The 24,339-nt window shown below is 42.1% G+C and overlaps 3 protein-coding genes across 4 annotated transcripts; all 3 read left to right on the forward strand.

Moving 5' to 3' along the window:
- The first annotated feature begins 2,162 nt into the window (after positions 1-2,162).
- LOC133814807 (large ribosomal subunit protein eL21x/eL21w-like) lies at positions 2,163-15,290 on the forward strand. Its single transcript, XM_062247721.1, has 2 exons — positions 2,163-2,360; positions 14,925-15,290. Exons 1-2 carry the CDS (start codon positions 2,163-2,165, stop codon positions 15,288-15,290), a joined length of 564 nt encoding a protein of 187 aa, XP_062103705.1.
- Positions 15,291-15,662: 372 nt separating this feature from the next.
- Positions 15,663-18,339, forward strand: LOC133818593 (protein EXPORTIN 1B-like). Of its 2 annotated transcripts, none has more exons than XM_062251556.1 (7): positions 15,663-15,685; positions 16,905-16,986; positions 17,080-17,162; positions 17,585-17,723; positions 17,842-17,910; positions 17,990-18,067; positions 18,210-18,339. In XM_062251556.1, the coding sequence occupies exons 2-7, from the start codon at positions 16,915-16,917 to the stop codon at positions 18,333-18,335; spliced, it is 567 nt and encodes a 188-aa protein (XP_062107540.1). In that variant the 5' UTR covers positions 15,663-15,685; positions 16,905-16,914; the 3' UTR covers positions 18,336-18,339. The 2 variants fall into 2 exon arrangements, with proteins under 2 accessions (XP_062107540.1, XP_062107539.1); XM_062251555.1 differs by lacking the exon at positions 15,663-15,685 and adding an exon at positions 15,920-15,946 and having other exon boundaries at positions 16,905-17,012.
- On the forward strand, positions 18,339-21,157 carry LOC133818594 (probable zinc metalloprotease EGY1, chloroplastic). The gene is made up of 5 exons (XM_062251557.1): positions 18,339-18,430; positions 18,793-18,877; positions 19,809-19,897; positions 20,543-20,610; positions 21,101-21,157. The coding sequence occupies exons 2-5, from the start codon at positions 18,844-18,846 to the stop codon at positions 21,141-21,143; spliced, it is 234 nt and encodes a 77-aa protein (XP_062107541.1). The 5' UTR covers positions 18,339-18,430; positions 18,793-18,843; the 3' UTR covers positions 21,144-21,157.
- Positions 21,158-24,339: the final 3,182 nt, after the last annotated feature.

A 24,339-nucleotide genomic window follows, 5' to 3' on the forward strand; every position in this document is an offset into this window, starting at 1 on the left:
TCCCAACACCAGGAGGGGTCGCTAGTATGAAAGGAGAACAGAGAGAGGCGAGGGAGTGCTACAACACCTCACTCCACACGCCTGTGAAACCGCAGGAACCAATGGCCATGGTGATACATGAGGCGTTACGTGTGCCAGCGGGGAACTCGCAGGAGTTAGACCCTCGAGCCGTGGAAGAATCAAGAGCGGAACCAGTGGAGGAAGTAGAGGAGGTTACAGTGATGGAAGAACCGTTGAGAAGACTGAAGATAAGGTTGGAGGAGGAGTTGATAAGGTTTTTGAAGGATAATCTAGACGTATTCGCATGGAGTCATGATGATATGGTGGGTATAGATCCTAGTGTAATGTGCCACCATCTAAATATCTCCCCAGAAGCTAGGCCCGTTAGGCAGAAGAGGCGGGCGCTAGACCCAGAAAGGTACGCAGCCTTAAAGGAAGAGGTCGACAAGCTGAAGGCCAATGGGTTTATCCGTGAGTCTTTTTACCCTGTGTGGGTGTCGAATCCAGTACTAGTCCCAAAACCAAATGGGAAATGGAGGACCTTCGTCGATTTCTCAAACCTAAATAAAGCTTGTCCTAAGGACAGCTTCCCCCTCCCAAGGATAGATCAGTTAGTAGATACGACGGCAGGACATGAATTACTGAGCTTCATGGACGCCTACTTGGGGTACAACCAGATTCCAATGAACCTAGCAGATGAAGAGCATACGTCATTCATTGCGGATAAAGGGCACTACTGTTACAAGGTGATGCCCTTCGGGTTGAAGAACACGGGTGCCACCTATCAAAGGTTGGTCAATAAGATGTTCGCTAACCAGATAGGAAGGAACATGGAGGTGTATGTTGATGATATGTTAGTAAAGACCAAGAATGCAATAGAGCTCAACAAGGACCTTGGTGAGATGTTTGACACAGTTAGGAAGTACCGAATGAAGTTGAATCCAGTCAAGTGCACCTACAGTGTATCCTCAGGAAAATTCTTGGGCTTCATGGCCAACTCCAGAGGAATCGAGGCCAATCGTGATAAGATAAAGGCCCTGATAGAGATGAGCCCGCCTAAGAACAAGAAGGAAGTGCAATGCTTAACGGGTAGGGTGGCGGCCCTTAATAGATTTATTTCAAGGTCAACCGATAAGTGCCTCCCCTTCTTTAACATCCTCAAAGGGAGCAAAAAGTTCGCTTGGGATGAGGAATGTGAAGAGGAATTTATCAAGCTGAAGGAGCACTTGGGGAAGCCACCCCTGTTGGCGAAACCTGAGAAAGGCGAGAAGCAATACCTATACTTGGCAGTGTCCGAACATGCCATAAGCACAGCCTTGGTTAAAGGGGAGAGGAAGCAGCAACAACCTATGTACTATATCAGCAAGCGTTTGGTGGACGCGGAGAACCGGTACCTAGAGATTGAAAAGTTGGCCTATGCATTAGTTGTCGCCTTGAGGAAGTTGAGGCCTTACTTCGATGCGCACGCAATTGAAGTTCTCACGGATAGTCCTTTAAGGCAAGTCTTGCATAAACCTAAGACCTCAGGGAGGCTGATGAAATGGTCGATCAAGTTGAGTCAATTCGATATCGTGTATACCCCAAGAGCTTCCATCAATGGACAGGTGCTGGCAGACTTTATAGTGGAGTTCACCCGTCAGCCGAATGGAGGAAGAAGTGAAGAAGGGGAGCGGCCTGTCATAGAGGAAGAACGAGGGGATCTTGAGGAATGGAGTCTGCATGTGGATGGGGCATTCAATGAAGGAGGATCTGGAGCAGGTATCATGATGACAGGACCCGAGGGACACAAGATGTATTGTGCGATCCGGTTCGGGTTTGAGGCCTCCAATAACGAGGCGGAGTACGAGGCGCTCCTGGCTGGCTTGCGTTTAGCCCAGGAGCTAAAAGTGACGCGCCTTCGTATTTTTAGCGACTCTCAGTTGGTGGTATACCAGGTAAAGGGGGAATATCAGGCGAGGGGACCCAAGATGGCAGCCTACTTGGAAAGGGTGAAAGGCTATCTGGGACAGTTAGTAGCATATAGCATAGAGCAGATCCCCTGATAAAGGAATTCCCATGCTAATGCACTCGTGAAGCTGGCTTCCACCAAGGATGGGGATATCTTGGAGTCGATACCCGTGGAGTACTTACCCAAACCCAGCATCGTAAGCGCAGACGTACATATGGTTAGTGTCCCAAAGGAGTCGTGGGCGGAGCCGATTAAAAGATACTTGGAGGAAGGAACCTTGCTTGTGGACAAGAAAGAGGCCCAAAGGTTGGTGTATAAGGCAGCTAGATACACCTTGATAGATGGGGTTCTATACAAGAGAGGGTTCTCAATGCCACTTCTGCGATGTGTAGAGAAGGAGGAGGCGTTAAAGGTACTACATGAGATACATGAAGGAGAATGTGGTAACCATGAGAGCAGACCGTCAATGGCTAGGAAGGCCATTAGGCAAGGGTACTACTGGCCCTCAATGGAAAAAGATGCAAGCGACTTTGCCAAGAAATGCGACAAATGCCAGAAACACGCTAACTACACTCGGAGGCCCCCAAATGAGTTAACTAGCCTGACCAGCCCCTGGCCCTTTGCTATCTGGGGATAGACTTGATCGGCGCCCTTCCTGCGGGTAGGGGAGGGGCGAAGTATGCAGTAGTAGCTGTGGACTATTTGACCAAGTGGGTTGAAGCGGATCCACTCGTGAAGATAACTGCCAAACACATCACCTCATTCGTCAACAAATTCATTGTCTGTAGATACGGAGTGCCCTACAAAATTATTTCTGACAACGGCACCTAGTTTGAGGGGGGAGCCTTTGAGGAATATTGTAGAGGAAGGGGGATAAAGAGAAGTTTTTCAGCAGTAGTACACCCACAGGCCAATGGGCAAGTGGAGGCCATTAACAGAGTTCTTAAAAAGAACCTGAAAACCAAGTTAGAAGAGATGAAAGGAGCCTGGGTGGAAGAGCTGCTGAATGTGCTATGGGCCTACAGAACCACCCCTCGCACGACCACTGGAGAGTCCCCATTCTCCTTAGCATATGGGTGCAAGGCCGTCCTCCTAGTTGAGATGCAGGTGAGTTCCTTCAGGGTACAGGCGTATGGAGACGAGGCCAACCACGTAGCTTTGGCTGAGAGCTTGGACATGCTAGAAGAGAGAAGGGAAAAAGCACAAATAAGGGTGGCGGTATACCAACAGCGCGCAGCAAGGTACTACAACTCGATGGTGCAAGAGAGAACTTTCAGAGTTGGCAACCTGGTGCTAAGGAAGGTACTCCCCAACACGCGAGACCCAGGGGCAGGAGTGCTTGGGGCGAACTGGGAGGGGGCCTACCAGGTTGCTCAATGCATACCCCCAAACACTTATAAGCTGGCGCGCATGGAAAACACCATCATACCTCGAGCATGGAACGCGGAGCACCTTAGGAAGTTCTACCAGTAAGGCACCCACGCCCAATGCTAAAAGGATAGGTTTTCAAAAGTGTTGCATGTTATCTTAGTATGGTAGAGAAGAATCAAAGAGGTTACTTAGATAACCTCCTGAGTAGGTGTAAATTTTTTTTATTTCCTATGAGAATCTTATATGTATCGCTGTAGCCGGAATTCTATGAATGAAACTAGTTACACCTTCGCACCCCATTTAATTTACTTTACGTGAGCATCAATCAAAGTGCCTGCCGAAGTAAACTTCACCAGACACTTGGGGGGCAATAGTGGCTCGTGAAGATAAAGCACACAACAAAGGGGAGAATCCCAAGAAGGAACCTCCATCAAGAGGACCCAAAAGGGACCATGACCCTAAAACGGACCCTTTAACGGGGGATCCCAGAGGGACCCCCTATATCAGGGCCTTAAGCGAAGTCCTTACAAGGCATCCCCTGGGATCACAAGGATTAGATACCCTTGTGAACATCAAGGAGGCCATAGGGACTTACAAAAAAAATATGGTAACGACAATAATAAGTCGAGATCGGCCACCAAGCCGTCTAGCCAAAAAGGGTCCTAAAAGAGACCCTTGCAAAAATAGTACTATGAATAATGACGAGAAGGACGCTTCTCGCAAAAAAATAATAAGCGGGCACAAGAATATATTAAAGGATAGCAAGGACCCAAGGGGTCAAAATATCCTTATAAAAGTAATCAAGAGGCACCGAAAGAGGTCCCAGTGAACCCTTTCACATGGGCTCCAAAGGACCTCCAGCCTGGTAAATAAAAGAGGGGAACCAACCAAATCCCATAATACAGGCTCAAAAGGACCTCAAATGTAGTAGAATAAGAGATAAATAGCAACACATGTTTATATACTTTGAAAAAGAAAGTTTTGAAGACAGTACAAGATTTTCAAAAGAAAAATAGTAAGAACAATAATATTACAACGACTCAAGCGAGCATACATCTACTACGGGCTGGCAGAGGTAATGAAATAGCAACCTCAGGGCCTCCTGCCCCGGGCGCTCCACCCAGCCGCCCGGGTCACGGCATACTCGCGAAAGGAGGAGAAGTAAAAATTGGGGTCTTGCCTCCATAAGCCATAGAGGGCGCGCTCTATAGAACTATGCTCGGTAGTCGCCCTCTCCGCTTCTAAAGAGGCAACCCTCTCCTACGATGCAGCAACCTCAGCTCTAGCAGCTTCAAGATAGATCTCTAGGGAGGAGACCCTCGCCTGTGCAGCAGCCGCGGTAGCCTGGGCACCCTAGAGCTCGCTCTCTAGCTTGGTAACCGTGTCCTGCAACTTCGAGGCCTTGGCAACCACTTTCTTCCTCTTTATTAATGAGTTGGCAAGTTTGGTCCGAACCCTTGTCAATTTATCCTTGGTTTCATTAAGATCTCTCTCAAGCTTCTGAGCCCGTGTTGCGAGACGGTCCCTCTCGGTGCACGATGCGAAGAGATTGCCAGCCGAGTCAGCAAACTGCAGAGCCATAGTATAGACCTGCACAAGAAAGTTAACAACAGCAACAATAATTGACAAAAACAAAAAATATATGCATGAACACCTATACATAATAGGGCCGACGCGAGGTGCGGGAACTCACCCAAGTCATGGTGCGCCTTAGGGTTTCCCCAAGGTCCGATTGAGCAATATTCCCAAGACCATTCCAGTCAGATACGGGGAGGCTCGAGGAATGTTGGATGTATCGCTGCCTGTAAGACATCGCCATCCGAGTCACCCAGGGCTCCCCATCCGCACCAGGGGCACCTGGCTGGATGAGGACAGACGACCCGCTCGCCGAAACGGGAGGGGGTACGGTGAAAGTGGAAAACTGAGGATCTGGTAGATCAGAGGGAGGCTCCAGAAGGTCAGCGAAATAAGTCCCCGATGGTCCAGGGTGGAGAGGAGCCTGAGTGAAGGCGTCGTAGCCCTCAGGGTCAGGGCAAACAAAACACCCCGGAACGGCCTGCTGGTCTTGAGAATGAGGGGCTATGTCCAGATAATAGCAGACACATGGAGGGAATCCCCCAGGAGATGGAGGCAGCTGGTGAGATCCCCCGCGGTCAAGGGGGGCTTCCTCCGGCTCTTCCTCATCCTCATCCTCATCTGGGCAAGGCTCGGCCAAGGCCCCCTTCATATTCGTGGACCCAGAGATGGTCCACTGTAACTTGGGGTCCGAGACAGGGGACAATTTATGGCGGTTCAAATTCTTCACGGTGAACAGGCACATTGCCTTTTTCATAGCAAGGTCAGTGATGAGGAACATTCTCATGTCTCTTGCTTCTGACCTGACAACTGTGGGTTAACGAATTGCTCTGCATAATACACGCAATGGTCGATATGAACGTAATTCATGAAACAATAAGTTGTAAGAAAGTAAAAGAGAGAAAGTGATGTTCAGGGTACTTACTGAGAGTGGCCCGGAAGTCCTCGTGGACAGAGAGGGGGCCTTCCACGAAGAAAAAGCCCTGCTTCTAGGACCCCGGGTTGGACACCGAGCCCTCTATCAAAGAGGCCTTGTTGTTGGATTTTTGTAAATAGTAAAAGCCCTTGGACTTGGGAAGGGGCATGAGGTTGTAGACGAAATGCACCTCTGTCGCCGTAGGAGCGCGTTTAAACAACTTCGTATATGCAACAAAAAGGCAGCTTAAAGTCAGCCAGCCATTGGGAGCCAGCTGAAGCGGGGCAAGGTCAAAGTAGTTGAGGACCGGAACAAAGAACGGGTGTAACGGGATGGTACCACCCGCCTTCAGGATGTGCTCGCTGAGGGCCACGAAGCCGGGCCTAGGACTGTCAGCCCGGCATGTCTCCTGAGGAACATATAATGCGTACTCCGGAGGGACGCGATAGTGATCCACGATGTCCCTCGGTTTGTTTTTGGATACATGCGACACCAGTTCAGTTGCCAGTAAAGGAGCATTGTCTGGTTCATTGGAAGCCACCTGTCGTCGTGCCCTCGGCATATCTGCAAAATCAAAAGAAAAATGTGAGGAAGAGACAGAACACTTGACCCTCCATTTTTTCTTCCTAGCAAGAGTCTTCCATCGAGGGAGCGACTGCGGAAGTGCTGAGCTAGGAAAAACCGAGACTAGGGGCTGAGGAGAAGCGGAGGCAGCCCCATGACAGTCATCAGGCGAGAATGGGCTAGAGGGCTCAGGCGGAAGGTGTCCCTCCATAAACTCCAACTCCCTCTGCAACTCTAAGAGGGTCACCCTAAGGCTCGCTACATGGTCACTAAGGTCTGGGGGGAAAGGTGCTCCGTCTCTTCTGGACACCGAGTCAATTTCGCTCTCCACTACCCAAATTGTTAGCCTAAGTTTAGCCATGTACTCAAGATGGCGGATACGGGCCTGCCTTAAGGAGTCATAGTCCTGGTAAGGGTTTTCCTCAGGGGACTCTGAGTCTGAGGATAGGTCAATAAATTCAACCCCCGGAGGTATGTCGGACGGGCCGTCACTGGCCATGAGACCTCATCCCGAAAGCAAAAAGGGGTTCACGTATAAATGAGGGGATGGCTACAAAACACAAAGGAATAGGCTTAATACCTCTAGATGCAAACACCCTAAATGACCCACTACAGAGTATAAAAAAGAGGGGCATGCAACTGGGCAAACTCACTGCGAGCTCAGGCCATGGTACCCCATCCCGAGTAACGCTAATTTGGACCCAATGAAAACCAGGGAAAAAGAGAATATACCTCAATATGTAGAAATTAGAGGCTGTCGAGGCCAAAAAAGGAGGTTGAGGGCCAAAAGCACCAAATGGTCGAAAATACACGTCTGCAAAAATAGACAAAAAGCATGTGTTAGCCTCCAAATAGACATACCAAGAAATTAGCTCATATGTAAAAAAAAATATGAAATGAGAAAATAAAATGAAGGAAACTATGGAAAAAGTGAGGTTGTGGGGGATTGAACCCCTTACCTCTTGAAAGGAATAAGGGTCTAAGAACCACTAAGTTAAGGAAGTAAGGTGTAAATGATAAGCCTTGCGTTAGGGCCTATTTATAAGAAGCAAGGAAAATAGTCTACAAGAGCACCTAAAGGTCCTCTCCTAGACTGGGGGGAAAGTGTCGATGCTCAATATTCCACGCCCTTAAAAGATCAAAGACACGCGCTAAGGTCCATAAAAGCCTAAGTGAGTGTTAGAGCCACCGCCTCGCTCGACCGCACCCAGGCACGAGGCCGTGTCCATGCCGCCTCGTCCACGCGAGGCCGTGTCCCTGCTGCCTCGTCCACACGAGGCCACGCCCGAGGCCTAGCCGTGAGGCCTTGTCCCTGTCGCCTCACCCACGCGAGGCCATGCCCGAGGCCCAGCCACGAGGCCGTGTCCCTGTCGCCTCGTCCACGCGAGGCCACGCCCGAGGCCTAGCCGCGAGGCCGTGTCCTTGCCGCCTCACCCACGCAAGGCCATGCTGCCTCGGCCATGCGAGGCCCTCGTCATGGCCTAGCCGCAAGGCTATGCCACCCTCTCGATATCTCATGAAGGCCTCTCCCAAAGAGCTACGCGTGTGAGACAACCTCGCCCCAATGGATCTCGTCCCAAGGCCCCGTGTGCATGATGACAGTGGTTGAGGTGGCCCACAAGAGACAAAAAGAGTACGAACAAGGTACCTCAAAAGGGGTACGTACATGCCAGCTAGGATCAGGGGACGGGCCTAACACCTGTGCCCGACAAGTACTGGCGGTTGGGAATGGTACAAAGAGTGGCTACACCACCACCACGTCTTTGACACCCGTACAAAGCGAGTGGTGGAGTCATGACTGGGTAAAAAAGTTGAGGTGCTCCCATGGATTCTGACTGTGTACCAGAGCCGACACCACAACACCTGATACCACTCCCCTGATAGAGTACTTGTGCACAGATTGGTCCCCTGGACCACAATGTATCAGGGGCCATTAGAGCCCACTATCAAATGGACTCCACTTCCATTCGGGGGGGGGGGGGTCGAAAATTTACTGTAGCAAGTGCGCCATAGTGAATGAAAAACTGATTTCACCATTGTTCGTCTGCAATTGTTCTTAGAGTTGATACTTAAATTTCTAAGGCTTTTCTATTGATAATCTTTATCTTGCAATTCTTTCCAACTTAACTTAGTTGACGAGTTCTCACCATCAACAAAAGCCAATAAAGAGTAGATCTAATCAACTTTCTACATTGAATGACTCAAAGAGCATTAATGCCGAACCGACCTCAAGTTTGATGAATATTATAAGAGCTTGAAGGCTAGTGGCTTACCCAGCAGCCACTCTTCCATTTGAGTTAGTGACCTGTTTGTCAGTCACTCAGTATGGTTTACCAGAACCTATTGAAGGCTAGTGGCTTACCTAGCAGCCACTCTTCCATTTGAATTAGTGACTTGCTTGTCAGTCACTCAGTAAGGTATATCAAAACCTCAAGTGATTTTCACTCATCTGTTTGAAAGCTTTGAGCTCTGTGTGATTATAATGATAATCATTTGGTGATGTTTACATATAATGCTATGTTTTCTTGCTGAGCTTTGGCTCATGGGTGCTATGTGGTGCAGGTAAGGGAAAAGAAAATCTCACCCACCCTTGAGTGGAGAGCTTAGGTAGTGATGTGTACGTATGCGGCCGCTTGACCACCACGGCCAAGGAGTTCTCAGAGGAGCTAGGGGGTTTACCCTATTTTTGCCACTTTGGTTGGCGGGGTTTGAAATTTTGGAATAGTAATGACCTTTTTGAGATGTAAATAACTTGTAAATGTTCTTGTGGGTCCACGAATAGTGTTATGTATCAATAAAACATATCCTTTCCTTTTTGTTGGTTTTCACCTTAACCTGTTAATAACACTTAGAACACGTTTTTAACCAAAGGACTCAGGCAATGGGTCAAATTATCGGTTCACTTTTCATCGTAACTGTTCTGGGGTAACCACGGCGTTACAACTTGGTATCAGAGCAATGCCAAGGTTAAGGTTCCTGTAGACTGGTTGGGCATGTACACACATCATTGAAGTCAAGCTCGACTCATGGTTTGGTAACTATTTATGTAGTTATGTGCATAACTGCCTAAATGTGGTGCATATGCTTTACCTATATGCATGAGACACTGTGATGAACCTGTGCCCCTAAAATATTATGAATTGTTATGTGATACATGCTGAGTGCTGAATGCCATAAACATGTATCTGCTAGTGAATGTTGAATGACTATGGAATATGATAATTGTCTGCTTGTTCTTGGACCGTGAGGCAGCAAGAGGTTTAGTTATTACTACCTGACTGGCCGTATTGATCAATGTTTCAGCAAGGTATATCATAAATAAGAATGAATCGATAACAGACATATACTATAGCTGGCCAGAGTGATCAGGGCCAGAACAATAACCATAACAGCTAGGGTCAGGAAAATGACCAGTCTCAGATTCCATAGCCAGCTCCTGCAAACTGGCAGCAGTTGTTTAATGACTTATAGGCAACAGTGTTGAAACAAGGAGAGGAGCTTCGTCTCCTGAGATAGCAACAAGTGCCTGCAGTGGTTGGTGTATCAGAGGCACCTCCTGTGTCGGTGCCATCAGCAGAACAGCTGCTTGAGGTAGGAAATAAATGGGAACCTCTTTATGAAAGGTTCAGAAATCAACAACCTCATGTTTTTTAGGGCATTGCAGATCCTGCCCAGGCAGAACAATGGATGAGCATGATTACCACTATCCTTGATTTCATGAGGGTAACTGGTAATGAGAGGGTGGCCTGTGCTACCTATATGTTTCAGGAGGATGCCCAGATTTGGTGGGAAGTGATTACCCAGACCAAGAATGTGAATGCCCTGAGCTGGGAGAAGTTTCAGACCTTGTTTAATGAAAAGTATTACAATGATGCCATCAGGGCAGCTAAAGCTGAGGAATTCATTAGGCTAGTTCAGGAAAGTTTATCAGTTACTGAATATGCCTTAAAATTTGATTGTTTCACAAAGTTTGCCAAGGAATTGGTGCCCACTGATTGGACCAGGAGAGAGAGATTCCTCCAAGGGCTACAACCCAGGTTAGCCCGCGATGTTCGTATCACCACTGTGGCAGGGGTTACTACCTCGCACAGGTGGTTGAGAAGGCACTCACAGTTGAGAGTGCAGAGACCAAGATCTGGCATGACAGTGCAGCCAGAAAGAATTTCAGGAGGACAGTTCCTCCATTTGTGGGTTCTGGTAGGGGTGTTGGCCCCAGCGATCAGAAGAGGAAGGTTCCTGATACCTTCCCAGTTCCAAGTCTGACAGGAGGCCCCGTGGTATTACAATGGGTTGTCCTGGGGGTAGTGAAGCCTGGAAGACTGGTCCTGAATGCCCTAGATGCAAGAGGCGTCATTTGGGAGAGTGTAGGGCAAAGGCCTGCTACTTGTGTGGAGCAGTGGGTCATCTTAAGAAAGATTGCCCTCAGGTAGGGAAAGAAGAACCCAGGAAGGTGGACAGCTCGACCCCAGCTCGAGTGTTCACGTTGACACAGGCAGAAGCTGAGGCTTCCCCCTCAGTTGTTACAGGTCAGCTTCTTAGTGCTGGAATCCCTTATAATGTGTTGATTGATTCTGGTGCTACACACTCTTTTGTTGCTAGTAGCATTATTGATAGATTGTGTAGACCTTGTGATTTCTATACTGTGGGATTTGGTACTTTGTTACCCACTGGAGAGTTAGTGGTATCCAGGAGATGGGTCAGATCTTTGCCAGTGACAGTGGAGGGCAGAGAGTTATCAGTGGACTTGATAGAGTTGGTTATGACTGACTTTGATATGATATTGGGTATGGATTGGTTGGCGAAGTATGGGGCAACTATTGACTGCAGAAGGAAGATGGTCACCTTTGAGCCTGAAGGTGAGGTTCCTTTTGTGTTTGTTGGAGCTGTGCATCGACCTCGCATTCCTATGATTTCTGTGTTGAGGGCCAGTGATTTATTGCAAAGAGGTTGCATTGGATTCTTAGCCAGTGTGGTTGATATCACCCAGGTCGTGCCAGTGAGACTAGAGGATACTAGACTTGTATGTGAATTCTTGGATGTGTTTCCAGAAGATTTGCCAGGATTGCCACCACACAGGGAAATTGAGTTCGTTATAGAATTGGCACCAGGGACGGAGCCAGTGTCTAGAGCACCATACAGAATGGCCCCACCTGAATTGAAAGAATTAAAAGTGTAGTTGAAAGAACTGTTGGAGTTAGGTTTTATCAGACCTAGCTTCTCACCTTGGGGTGCGCCAGTTCTGTTTGTGAAACAGAAAGACGGTTCTCTGAGAATGTGTATAGATTACAAAGAACTGAACAGGTTGACAATTAATAATAAGTATCCTTTGCCAAGGATAGATGACCTGTTCGATCAGTTGCAAGGTAAGAAGGTATTCTCAAAGATCGACCTTCGTTCTGGTTATCATCAGTTGAGGGTCAAGGAGGGAGACATATCGATGACTGCCTTTCGTACCAGGTATGGGCATTATGAGTTTCTAGTTATGTCATTTGGATTGACTAATGCCCTTACTGCTTTTATGGATCTGATGAACAGAGTGTTCAAGGATTACTTAGACCAGTTTGTGATCGTCTTCATCGATGATATTCTGGTATATTCTCAGACTGAGTTAGAGCATGAGCAGCATCTGAGGTTGGTTCTACAGAGACTGAGAGAACACAGGTTGTTTGCTAAATTCAAGAAGTGTGAGTTCTGGTTGTCTCAAGTATCCTTTCTTGGACACATTGTCACTAAGGAGAGGATTAAGGTAGATTCAGCAAAGATCGAAGCGGTCAAAGATTGACCAAGGCCAAAGAATGCTTCTGAGGTTAGAAGTTTCCTTGGATTGGCAGGTTATTACAAGCATTTCGTGGAAGGGTTCTCAAAGATTGCTACTGCTTTCACTGAGCTGACACGCAAGAGCCAGAAATTTGTGTGGTCAGATAAATGTGAGAACAACTTCCAGGAACTGAAGCAAAGATTGATTACAGCTCCGATTCTAAGTCTTCCAACAGACCAGAAGAAGTTTGTGATTTACTATGATGCTTCTCATCAGGGTTTGGGCTGTGTTTTGATGCAATCAGAAAAGGTAATAGCTTATGCTTCTCGTCAGCTGAAGGAGTATGGAAAGAGGTATCCCACTCATGATTTAGAGTTGGCGGCTGTGGTTTTCGATTTGAAGATATGAAGGCATTATCTCTATGGAGAGAAGTGCGAGATCTATACAGACCACAAGAGCCTGAAATACTTCTTCACCCAGAAAGACCTAAATATGAGACAAAGGCATTGGCTAGAGTTAGTAAATGATTATGATTGTGAGATTCTGTATCATCCAGGGAAAGCCAACGTGGTAGCTGATGCTTTGAGCCAGAAGGGTCTGGGGCAGATTCATGGTATGAGGCTGATAGCCAGAGAGTTAGCAGATGATATGACCAGAGCTGGTATAGAGTTGTTGGTGGGCCAGTTGGCTAACATTACGCTACAGTCTACGCTGTTGGTGAGAATCAAAGAAGGTCAGTTGAGTGATCCACAGCTAATCAAGATCAGAGAGGATGTTCTGACTGGAGCATCCAGAGATTATACAGTGTCTAAGTTAGGCTTGTTGAGATACAAGGGACGGATATGTGTTCCGTTAGACACTACATTGAGGCGAGAGATTCTAGATGAATCTCATACTACACCTTACTCTTTGCATCCAGGCAGCACAAAGATGTATTAGGATGTGAGATCGTTGTATTGGTGGCCAGGGATGAAGACAGATGTAGTAGAATATGTGGCTAAGTGCTTGACATGTCAATATGTCAAGGCTGAGCATCAGAGGCCGGCAGGGTCATTGCAGCCACTAGATATTCCAGAGTGGAAGTGGGAGGACATCACAATGGATTTTGTGGTGGGCTTACCCAGGACTACTGGTCAGCATGATTCTATTTGGGTGATAGTGGATCGCTACACCAAATCAGCTCACTTCCTGCCAGTGAGGACCACTTATAAAGTTGATCAGTATGCAGATCTCGATGTGAGAGAGATTGTGCGCCTCCATGGAGCACCTAGGTCGATTGTGTCAGATCAGGACCCCACTTTTACTTCCAAGTTTTGGGGGAGTTTGCAGAAAGCCATGGGGACACAGTTGAAGTTCAGTACAGCTTATCATCCTCAGAAAGATGGGCAATCTAAGAGGACAATTCAGATTCTGGAAGACATGCTAAGAGCATGTGTGCTGGACTTCGGTGGATCTTGGAGTAAGTATCGGCCTTTGATAGAGTTTTCCTACAACAACAGTTATCAGTCTACCATTGGAGTTGCATCTTATGAGATGCTGTATGGTAGGAAATGCAGATCTCCCATTCATTGGGATGAGACATGTAAAAGGAGATACCTAGGTCCTGAGGTAGTTCAGAGGACCAGTGAGGCTATTGAGAAGATTAGAGCTCGGATGCTCGCTTCTCAAAGTAGATAGAAGAGCTATGCAGATCCCAAGCACAGGAACGTGGAGTTCTAGGTAGGAGACTATGTTTTCCTCAGAGTCTCACCATGGAAAGGGGTGAGAAGGTTTGGGAAGAAAGGCAAGCTGAGTCCTAAATTTGTAGGTCCATTTGAGATCCTGGAGAGGATTGGTCAGGTGGCTTACAGATTGGCCTTGCCTCCGGCATTGTCTGCCATGCATAATGTATTCCATGTATCAGCTCTTTGGAGGTATGTATCTGATGTGAGCCATATTTTGAGTTATGAAGATCTGGAGCTTGAACCAGATCTCTACTTTGAGGAGCAGCTAGTTCAGATACTTGACAGAAAAGATAAGGTCCTCAGGAATAAGACGAAACCTTTGGTTAAGGTATTGTGGAGGAATAGCAAGGTCGAGGAAGCGACCTGGGAGCTGGAGTCAGATATGCAGAGTCACACTACAAGAATTTTAGCCTAATATAACACCTAAAAATGACAATTTTTAAAAAACGCTATGGTTAAATAGAAAAATCAGGCGCGCTCGGTACAGTAAAATTTTACAGCCCGCCACTAGCTTTTCCATCTCCCCCTCTAATATTCTATTAGCCTATCTCTCTCTTTCTCTCTTGTATCTTCTTCTTCACAAATCAACCCTAACCGTGTTCCCCTCTGTCTCTTTTTCTCTCCCTCTAAAAATAGCCACACACACTACAATCTCTTGCCTTCTCTCAATCTCTCGTTCATCCCACTCACAGTGACTATTTCTTTCGCTCTCTCTAGTTTGGAACCATCGTTTACCGACCTCTCTCTCTCATTCTCTTTCAGATGTGGGTGCTAAGGATCAATGATGAAGGGTCCCAAGAAAGGGCTTTGGGACGATGATGAAAAGATGCAATAAGGGGCGAAGCAGATGCTCCCCAAAGTGCTTTGACCCTTTCTTCTCCCTAGCGCGGACAAGAGGCCTTTCCTCCATGGGCGATGGGAAACCGAGTCTGTCCATTATGTGAAGTAAGGTAACTTTAACCCATTTTTTTAATTTATGATATATGAAATATGATTTATACGTAAACTAAGGTAACTGAGCTTGTCAATTTTGATTTTTTTTTGGTGTTGATTTTATGGATTTGAAAGTTTAACGACGCCATTCACAAGGGTATGCCCCACAAGTTCTACCATGGCCGAACTGGGCGTGTCTGGAACATCACCAAGCGCGCTATTGGTGTGGAGGTTAACAAGCAGGTTGGGAACCGCATCATTAAGAAGAGGATTCATGTTCGTGTGGAGCATGTCCAGCCCTCTAGATGCACTGAGGAGTTCAGAAACAGAAAGTTAAGGAACGATAAGCTCAAGGCCGAGGCCAAGTTTAAGGGTGAGGCCATCAGCACCAAGAGGCAGCCTGAGGGTCCCAAGCCAGGTCTCATGGTCGAAGGAGCTCAGTTGGAAACTGTCACCCCCATTCCTTATGATGTTGTCAACGATCTCAAGGGTGGTTATTAGATCTTTTTATGTATTATTTTTTCTTCTCAATGTTCTGTTCTGTTCTGTTCTTGTCTGGTTTTGATTTTGTTTTCAAGACTACCAATGGAAACGTTTCCTTAATTAGTTCAAGTACTCGAAGCCGTTGTTAGTTTTCATATTTTGAATACTATTCTAAGTACAATTTTGTTTTAAAAAATTTCTGTGCTATTTTTGTTGTGTACAGAAATATTCCAAGAGTCCAAGATTTTCGGTTTATGAAAGACAAAAAGCAAGAGGCATTCTCATGACACCAGGTCTTCAAGGTAGCTCACCTCACTAGTCATGGCATCAATTCGGAAGGACACCTCAAAGCTTCACAAAAGCCAGATGGCAGCAAGCACTAGGCACAACACCTCAGTATCTCACGGCATCAGGTCTTCATTTATTAAGATTTTTTTTGAATAAATTTCTGAAGTCAACTCTATATTCGCTCAGGTATATACATGTAATACTGTTTCTGAGATATACTTTTATGAGTTACATCTGTCTATAGAGTTGAGCGAATATAGATATACTGTAATACTGAGCTTAAACCTCCTCCCTGAGCTTCATTGTCTATAGATATACTGTAATACTGGACTCTTGATTAGAATTAGACAAAAAGACAACTATTAGTGATCTTAATGAAAGGCATGGTAAGTTATTTTTTTTTTTAAGGAATCCTTTTCTTATTTTTAATCACATCTAGATAATTTTTATCTCAGTTTCTGTGTAAGAAAAATACTGAGAGACTGATGAGATTTGATTGAAACTGTCAAGTAGATGAAAATTAATTTTCTACTTATTAACTATCATCTAGCTCAAAGATGTTGGCTTTGCATAGCATCAGAATTATTTGTTGCCACCGTAGTTGATTTTAAGACTAGTTTGGCTGTTTCCCAACTATTTTATGAGTTTCATTTTACTAAGATTTTTACTTTGGAATTCAGATTGCATATTTGTAGTATGTGCTAATGATTTTTGTTTTTGTGTGTTTCTGAGTGAAGCAAGAAAACTGTTTGATGAAAGTTCTAAGTTAGATGTTATATTTTAGAGTTCTATAATTATGGGTTTTCTAAACATGGAGAAGTTGATAAAGCTATTAGGTTGTTTGATTGGATGTCATCAAGAAATCCCATTTCTTAAATTACTTGATTGGTGGGTATTTTAGCTAGGATGCCATCAAGAAATCCACCACCTATTTGGTAAAGGATCTAAATTGTATTTTGGATTAGTTTTCTCTGTGATAATACAAACTTTTTAAATTTACTTGAAATTAGTAATAGTAGTAGTAGTAAACTACTATAATTTTTCTTGCTAGCTAGTTACATCATAGAAAAGCAAATCCCAAATCATGTAAATCATGTAAAACATATTAAAATTTGGGTCTAGTTTGATTTTTTGTTTCTTTATACATTTCAAGGCCACGAGATTATTTTATTGCAAGAAGTTCTATAAAATCAAAAAATTAAATACATAGTTTTGTGTTCCCTTCCCCACCTGCAACTTTCTCATTTTGACAAATTTGTTTTTTCTACTTAGTTTGGTGAGTTGGATCTCTGTTTGAAGTTCTATAATCAACCCTAATTTGCTTCCTCTATGTTTAATGTACAGATTTTGAAGCATGATTGGCCAGCAAGATGGCAAAGCTTTATTCCTGATCTTGTTTCAGCTGCTAAAACTAGTGAAACAATTTGTGAGAATTGCATGGCTATATTGAAGGTTTCTCTCTCTCTCTTAAACTATTGAGAATTAGTTGGCACTAATTACTTGAATATGTTTTCTTCAGCTTCTAAGTGAAGAGGTGTTTGATTTCTCAAGAGGAGAGATGACTCAAAGTAAGATAAAGGAGCTTAAACAATCATTGAACAGGTAGATAATTTATGTTTTTTTTATTTTAATTTCATTTTGGGATGCATTTCATGTTTTATATTATAATGTTCCATGAGTGCTCTTTTTTTTTTCCTTTTGTAGACTTATCATTTGCTTATAATTATATATATATTAAGGACAGTTCTTTTAGATATCCTTTGATGAGAAGTCATTATGCACTTTTTAAGTTATTTTTATTCACTATTATACACATATTTTGATACATTGTCTTCCGGGTGAACTGCCACCACAAAGTCAAGTGATCTGATCACTTATCTTGGACTACTGATAGTCACGTACTGCCAGTTCATAGTCATCATATTTTTGGCTTTTATTTTCTAATTGGCATGTCACATGTTACCATAATGATATGTTTATGCATTTTTCCAATCTCTCACACATAATGTGATTGGTTGTTGCAGTGAATTTCAACTCATTCATGAGCTATGCTTATATGTACTATCAGCCTCTCAAAGAACTGAGCTTATACGTGCAACACTCTCCACATTGCACGCATTTCTCTCATGGATTCCCCTGGGATATATATTTGAGTCTCCATTGGTATGTGCTTTGCTTGATAGATGGTTGTTGTATTGCCTTTGAATTTAATACTTAATAACTTCCTTAAAAGAGTAAGTACATTTGAGCAAAATTCTGATTGTGTTTGTTTATGTAACAGCTTGAAACGCTGCTGAATTTTTTCCCCATGCCATCGTATCAGAATCTCACTCTTCAGTGTTTGACAGAGGTGTGTTTGTATGCTGATTTAGTTAAGAGTTGCTTCAAAACTGTGCCTGGTTCTCATAGTTCACTGCACTGGTGTTTAGGTTGCAGCACTTAATTTTGGAGATTTCTACAATGCCCAGTACGTTAAGATGTACACCATATTCATGAAACTGTTACAGGTAGGTCCGAAATGAAATGCTTATTGTAGTACTATCTTTGGTTGGCTTACTCATCACATCATTGTCCAATTTTTTCTTTTATTTAATTGTATGTCTTGTTCCTGTGTTGCTATTAATATATTTTTTTCTTCCTTTTGGTCAGACCATGATTCCTCTTAATACAAACATTCCTGAGGCTTATGCAATTGGTTCCTGCGAAGAGCAGGTAAAGTTGTTTTTGGCGCTTCAAAATTTAATGAAGACCATTTTTTATGTGTTCGCTCAATAATTGTTTATTTCTGGCAATGTCTTTTGTTTTTTAACTTACCTATTCTGCAGGCTTTTATTCAGAATTTGGCTTTGTTTTTCACTTCATTTTATAAGGCAAGTTTTTTTCTTTTTTCCCTTTATACTTTCTTGATCTTAGTATTTACCACGTTTTGTTATATTTATATCTCAATGGCCATCCTCTTATGGCTGTAAGTTATGGTTCATTTAGTTGTAGAACAGGCTTAATGTGTCAATAAGGCACTGCTTAAGGGATTTAATAAGATAATATGGAATCACATTGTTTCCTTGTCAAATATCAAAGATTTGAAGTTGTTGTTTAAATACATTGCAACATTCACTGCTTAAGGGATTTAATAAGATAATATACAATCACATTGTTTCCTTGTCAAATCTCAAAGATTTGAAGTTGCTGTTTAAATACATTGCAACATTTACATCGTTCTATCCTTGTGCAGTCTCACATTCGTGTGCTGGAAACTCCTGGAGAGAACATAGCTGCTTTGCTCATGGGTGTTGAATATCTTACCAAAATTTCAAATGGTACCTCTCTGCCCTAACCGTTCCGACTCGCTCTCGATCTCTTTTCTCTCTGTTCTTCTCCCTCTATTTCTTTCACATGGTCGATGGGTGAATGGAAGTGTGCAGGGGCTTCTCTCGGAAACTAGCTTTGGAGAGGGACAGTGCGACGACATCATTCTTCAACGGTAACTCTCTCTCGCTCTATCTTTCTCTCTGAACTACTCTATCTTTCAATCTTTCTTTCTTTCTCTCTGTTTGTTGCAGGTGTGTAACAAGCTGGTGGAGGCCCATGGCTTGGGTCGTGTGACAGGGAGGCTTGACTCGTGGGTCTACGGCGTGGCTCGCTCATGGGTGCGACGGTGCTTGCGACGGTGGTTTATTCGACGGGTTTGACTTTAGTGAGGTTATTCTACAACATTTATGGGTTTGATAATTGTTTTGAGTTTCCAAACTCATGTTATGCTTAGGCACAGTATGATGCTTCCTTTCTCACATTTTAGTTTTCATAAAGTACAATTACTAAGTACCTATGATAGTTTATTTATAATGTCTTATTGATACATGATTTGAATTTTTACTTGTGCACCGAAGATTCTTTTTGTTGCACTTGTAAGTTATTGTTTTGATGAGCCACATTGTGCTGAGTGTTAGCTGGGATATAGGAATTGGCCAGCATGTGAAGGATGTCTGGGATATAGGAATCTTACTTTTTGTTTGAATAAGTATATATGCTTAGATGAGATTATATATTAACAAAAAAATTTAATGTCTATTTGCAATCATAGAAAAAATGGGTTCTTGCAGTACTATAAGAAGAGCAAGAAATGTAAAGATTCATTTATTATGTTCTTGTGCAATTTGGTCTTTCCGTGTCAGAATTTAGCTCCTGTTCAGTATACAAGAAAGCAAGGTAATTAGCATGCTCTTTGGATTTATCCTTTTTTGGTTGTAGGTGATTTGCCTGTTGTGATTTCATGCGCTAGTGTAGCTCTAGCAGATGCAGGGATAATGATGTATGACCTTGTAACTTCAGTTTCAGTGGTAAGTATCTTGCTTAGTGTTTTTTCCTTACTTTCTATTAAGTGTTCATAAAAGATATCATATCACCCTCTTTGGGCATTCTCAAGCCATCTGTATCTTGTTTTAGTCCAAGTTAGCCTTCTACCATCTTTTCAAAAGGGTGGCTTGCATACAGAACTTGTAAGAGAAATGAGGTTTTTATAAATGTGTTGTTATAAGAAAGTCAAATTTATGTGATTGGTGATCATTTTTCATGTTTTGCAATATTGGCTTGTCAGCAAATATTGCTCATCTTTTAACCCAATTTTGAGGAAAAGTTGTTATTTTTTTCTTCATGCTTTAGTTTGCTAGTATTTTTGTCCATTTAGCTGAGCAAGAATACAAGAAAGAGCAAAGAGATTTTATGTGTTAAGAGAGAAACTTTTGAGAGCACAAATGTTGTGAAAGTGTTGGTTCTTGCTGCGTGTTGAAGAACCTGTTTGAAAATTTCTTGTTCTTAATTAGTTTTTGTTCATAAAAGTTTGTTTAATTGTTTAAGTGTTAGTTTGAGATAAGTTTTATTATTTGTTCTAAGGTGTCATTACAGGTGTTGCATTGTCCTTTTCAATGTTTGTTGTTGGTCTGCTGCTTTCATCTAATCCTGATGCCACGGGAGACCTGGTGCAGGTTCCAAGCATGCTGTTTCAAGGTTCTTTGCTTCTTGGGCTCATCAGTAGAGCCACTCTTGGTTATGCGTATGTCCCTGTTTTCTTTTTCAATCTTCATTATGCCAAAATAGTAGTTTGTTTATTATTCAAAAGAGATCTTAATGAGAGCCTGCTAAGTCTTATTTCATCTTTTGGTGATGTTGTAATTTAAATTAAAGTCCCTATTATTTGTCTATTATCACATTTATGATTAAACTTGTACCATTATTCTTAGGCATCATCTTTGGGTATTCTATTTTTTATATTGGTTTTAGATTTAGAGTTTTTGTGTTTTATGTTTCTGTATATAGTTTGTTTGTTTATCCTAGTTGTGTTTACTGTTTACAACATGCTATACATGCTGCTAGTTTGGGAATTTTGTTTCTGATAGTGGTGTGCTATGCAGCCTAGTTTTGTTTTCTGCTTTGTCTTCTCCTGTATCATTGGCTTAGTAATATAATCCATTTTGTATTCTTTGGTTTGAGACACTATAAGCATAAAAAATAAAGTATTCAGATTGAGTTTTTTTGTTCTTCAGAATGAGTGGTTTGCTTGATTGGAGAGTAATAGATGGCACGTGAGGTGGAAAGCCCCTCTGTTTTGACTCAATCCTTATTTCAGATGCCCATTCCTCTCTTCTCGACACCGTTCGGTATTGAAAATTACCAAGTTTTAATATTTATATTGGCTCTCTTTATAAACTCAGTATGTTTTGAATTTGTATATGAGTTTTTATGAAGCTTGAATCTGTGTTTTCCTTTCTATTTGAATTGGAAAATAATTTTCAACATGGCAAGCAACTTTGTTTAAAACTGTACTACTACAGGTGTGTACATGATGTAATTGTTTCTTCATTTCCTTTGTGTCTTGTTCTTCAAATAGTTTTAAATATATGTGTTTACTTTCTTTACTTCAGTAGGTAGGATCATTTATAATTTTTTTTAATTTTCTTTTTATTCCTTTTTTGAGGATATGCTCTTGCTGCTCTTCTCTTATTACTTTGTGTGTGTTTCAATCATAAAAATATTGTTTTGTATTTGAAAAAACTAGTATAAATATTGCTGCTCTTCTCTTATGCCTGCATTAGATTTTGAAATATCTGAAAGAGTATGTACCAACTATGTCCTGAACCTTTATATTGGTGTTTGCAGATAACAAGGGATACTAGTGGAGTTCCTAAGGTTCTTACAAGGTTAGATGCACCCTCATCACCCTTGGCTGACACCATGACATAATATGAGAGCTAGAGATCCTTTTGTATGTGAAATGAGAATTTAAATTTTTCATGTTTCTTAAATTTGTTATTCTATTTTATTACTTCTCTTACTTTTATTTTTGTTATAATACTATGCTAACTTCAGACACAATTTAAGTGTTAGAATACTGAATTTATTGTATGTGAAACTCAAGCAGAAATTTCTTCTATACCTCTTCTACTGCCTTATCTTTACAGGGTTGTATGAACTCATTATTAACTTGTTAAAACAGTAAAATACAAATATATTGAAACATATTGATATATACATTCACTGTATTCTTTTAATGGCAGTAAGTTGTTTGACAAGTTTGATTTTATTTGCATTGTATTCTCTTTTCTTATTTATAGCTTTGGTAAGTTATAGTTTATATGATAGTTATGGGATTGGCTTTGCATTCACTTGTTATATTATTTATTTATTTTAGTTTTGATCTTGCAGTTGTTCCCAAGCTTTGTTTGAATCTTCATTTTGTTTTCTATTATGCTTATTTATATTTGGATTTCTGAATTCTGTTTTGTTCATGTTGATTATAGTCAGTAATGATTTAAATGGGGCTTATTGTATGTTAGGTTTGTGGCATCAGCTCTCCAAACCTGACTGCTTATCTTTCGCTATTTATTTTTCAGAGAATTTGAACAAGTTCCCTCGAAGGACTAGTACGCCATCTGGGGTTCATAGTCAAGCACAACAATCTGAAGAACAGCTACAACAACAGCAACAATAGCATTAGCAGCAGCAACAACATCATCCAAACTATAGTTTGAAGTAAAAAATGTTCAAGATTATAAAACTTGATTATGTTATACTTTCAAACTTAAGTTAGAACTAATATCTTATGAAGTAGACACATTCATGGTTTGAATTAGTTATTTTTTAATGTAATACTTATGGTTTATCAATTTATTGAGAATTACATTTTATGATTAATTTTGTGTTTTTTTATCAAAATACAATAATGAAGATCTTTTAATTAAAAAAAAACCATATAAGTATACTTATTAAAATAAAATTTAAAATATATTATCCACACTAAAGTAACAAAATTTTATTACTATATGTTACGATTTAAAAACATATTATAAGCGAAACAAATCGTTATGATTAATATAATATAACAAACTAAAAATGCTATTAAAATAATTAAATGTAACAGTTGAAAAGTGTTATGAAAAAAGTACAAGATTAAACTTCAAATTTATAACCAAAAACTCTATCTAAATGTTATTATTTGAATATTATAGCACCTAAAAATGTGTTATTGAATAGTTTAAGATAACACCGAACATAACATTAAAAAACTGTTATAAAAAAGACTGGACTTTTAATAACAGGGGCTATGTTAGCATTTTCAGAAGTGTTATCAATAGTCCCGGTTAGCAGTTTTTAAGTGTTATGAATACTGTTTTTTCTTGTAGTGTCAGTATACTGGCTGTTCAGGTAAATTTCGAGGACGAAATTTTAGTAAGGAGGGGATAATTATAATGCCCCGAATTCTCCGATGTGGTTTAGTGGCGGTTTAGTTGGCCGGGAGGGCCGTAATTGTTTAATTATGCCATTAAATGAATATATGCATGTTTATGTGAATTATATTATAATATGATGATATATGCATGCATGTGGTCCACATTTGAAAAATGATGCTGTTTTGATCATTTTGCCCATTGAGGGTAAATTTGTGTATTTGGGTGGATGATGTGATTTGTGAATGAGATTCCATTATTATGGAGATATATTCGAGCTATTCGGCATGAGACGGTCATTTTTAGTGGATTAGCGGTTTTGTCATAACGGGGTCAATTTTGGGGTAATAGGAATGTTTATTTGATTATAAATTAGGAATATTTGAGATCAGGGTGAAATTCTTGAGATTTTGACTATAATATCCCCGGGGGTGTTTTCGGGACCCCGAGCATTAGGTTTTATTTGAGGTTACTTAAGCTTGAAGTAGCTATCAGATAGAACGTACGATTAGAAAACCTCTCGTTCTCCTTCGTTAGTTCATTTTTGCCACCCGAAGCATATTTGAAGAAATCTCGAGTTCTAGGAGTCGGAATTGAGCGAGGATCGAGGCATAGCGATCCTAGGAAAGATTAGAAGCTTTTTGACCGAAGGATTTGACAAAAAACAACCTAATCGAAGGTAATCTAAGTTTAAAGTTTTGAGTTTTTAGAGTTTCTAAGCTTTGAATTGGACTTTGTGAATTGTTGAGTTTTCGATTCGTTTGAACCTTGGGTTTTGAGGGTTTTGATGCATTGGGAAGCTTGGGAACCTTGTTTTGATGATTGGGGAATGTTTAGGTATGATTTTGGAGGTTTTGAGAAGTTGAAAACGCATTTGGGAATGGCGCAGGGTTGGGGCCGCGGCCCTGTTCTTGGGTGTCGCGACCCTAGCTCGAGGTTGAGGGAGGAGGTTCTGTTTGCGCTGGGCACCGTGGCCCTTGGTGTTGGGCGCCGCGGCGCTTGCCTCTGGATTTTCTGGAGGCCGCGGCTCATGTGCAGGGTTGAGCCCATTTGCATGT

Source organism: Humulus lupulus, chromosome 2, assembly GCF_963169125.1.
Source record: "Humulus lupulus chromosome 2, drHumLupu1.1, whole genome shotgun sequence".
Classification (NCBI taxonomy): domain Eukaryota; kingdom Viridiplantae; phylum Streptophyta; class Magnoliopsida; order Rosales; family Cannabaceae; genus Humulus; species Humulus lupulus.

What these genes read in the sequence shown, in the direction of transcription:
- LOC133814807 (XM_062247721.1), top strand. Translation starts at nt 2,163, where the DNA reads ATGGTTAGTGTCCCAAAGGAGTCGTGGGCGGAGCCGATTAAAAGATAC. An exon ending in AGAAGGAGGAGGCGTTAAAG is followed by an intron (nt 2,361 to 14,924) that starts GTACTACATGAG and finishes TGGATTTGAAAG; the next exon opens with TTTAACGACGCCATTCACAA.
- LOC133818593 (XM_062251555.1), top strand. An exon ending in ATTGCATGGCTATATTGAAG is followed by an intron (nt 17,013 to 17,079) that starts GTTTCTCTCTCT and finishes TGTTTTCTTCAG; the next exon opens with CTTCTAAGTGAAGAGGTGTT. An exon ending in ATATATTTGAGTCTCCATTG is followed by an intron (nt 17,724 to 17,841) that starts GTATGTGCTTTG and finishes TTTATGTAACAG; the next exon opens with CTTGAAACGCTGCTGAATTT.
- LOC133818594 (XM_062251557.1), top strand. Translation starts at nt 18,844, where the DNA reads ATGGGTGTTGAATATCTTACCAAAATTTCAAATG. An exon ending in TCTTACCAAAATTTCAAATG is followed by an intron (nt 18,878 to 19,808) that starts GTACCTCTCTGC and finishes TTTTGGTTGTAG; the next exon opens with GTGATTTGCCTGTTGTGATT. An exon ending in AGAGCCACTCTTGGTTATGC is followed by an intron (nt 20,611 to 21,100) that starts GTATGTCCCTGT and finishes TTTGTTCTTCAG; the next exon opens with AATGAGTGGTTTGCTTGATT.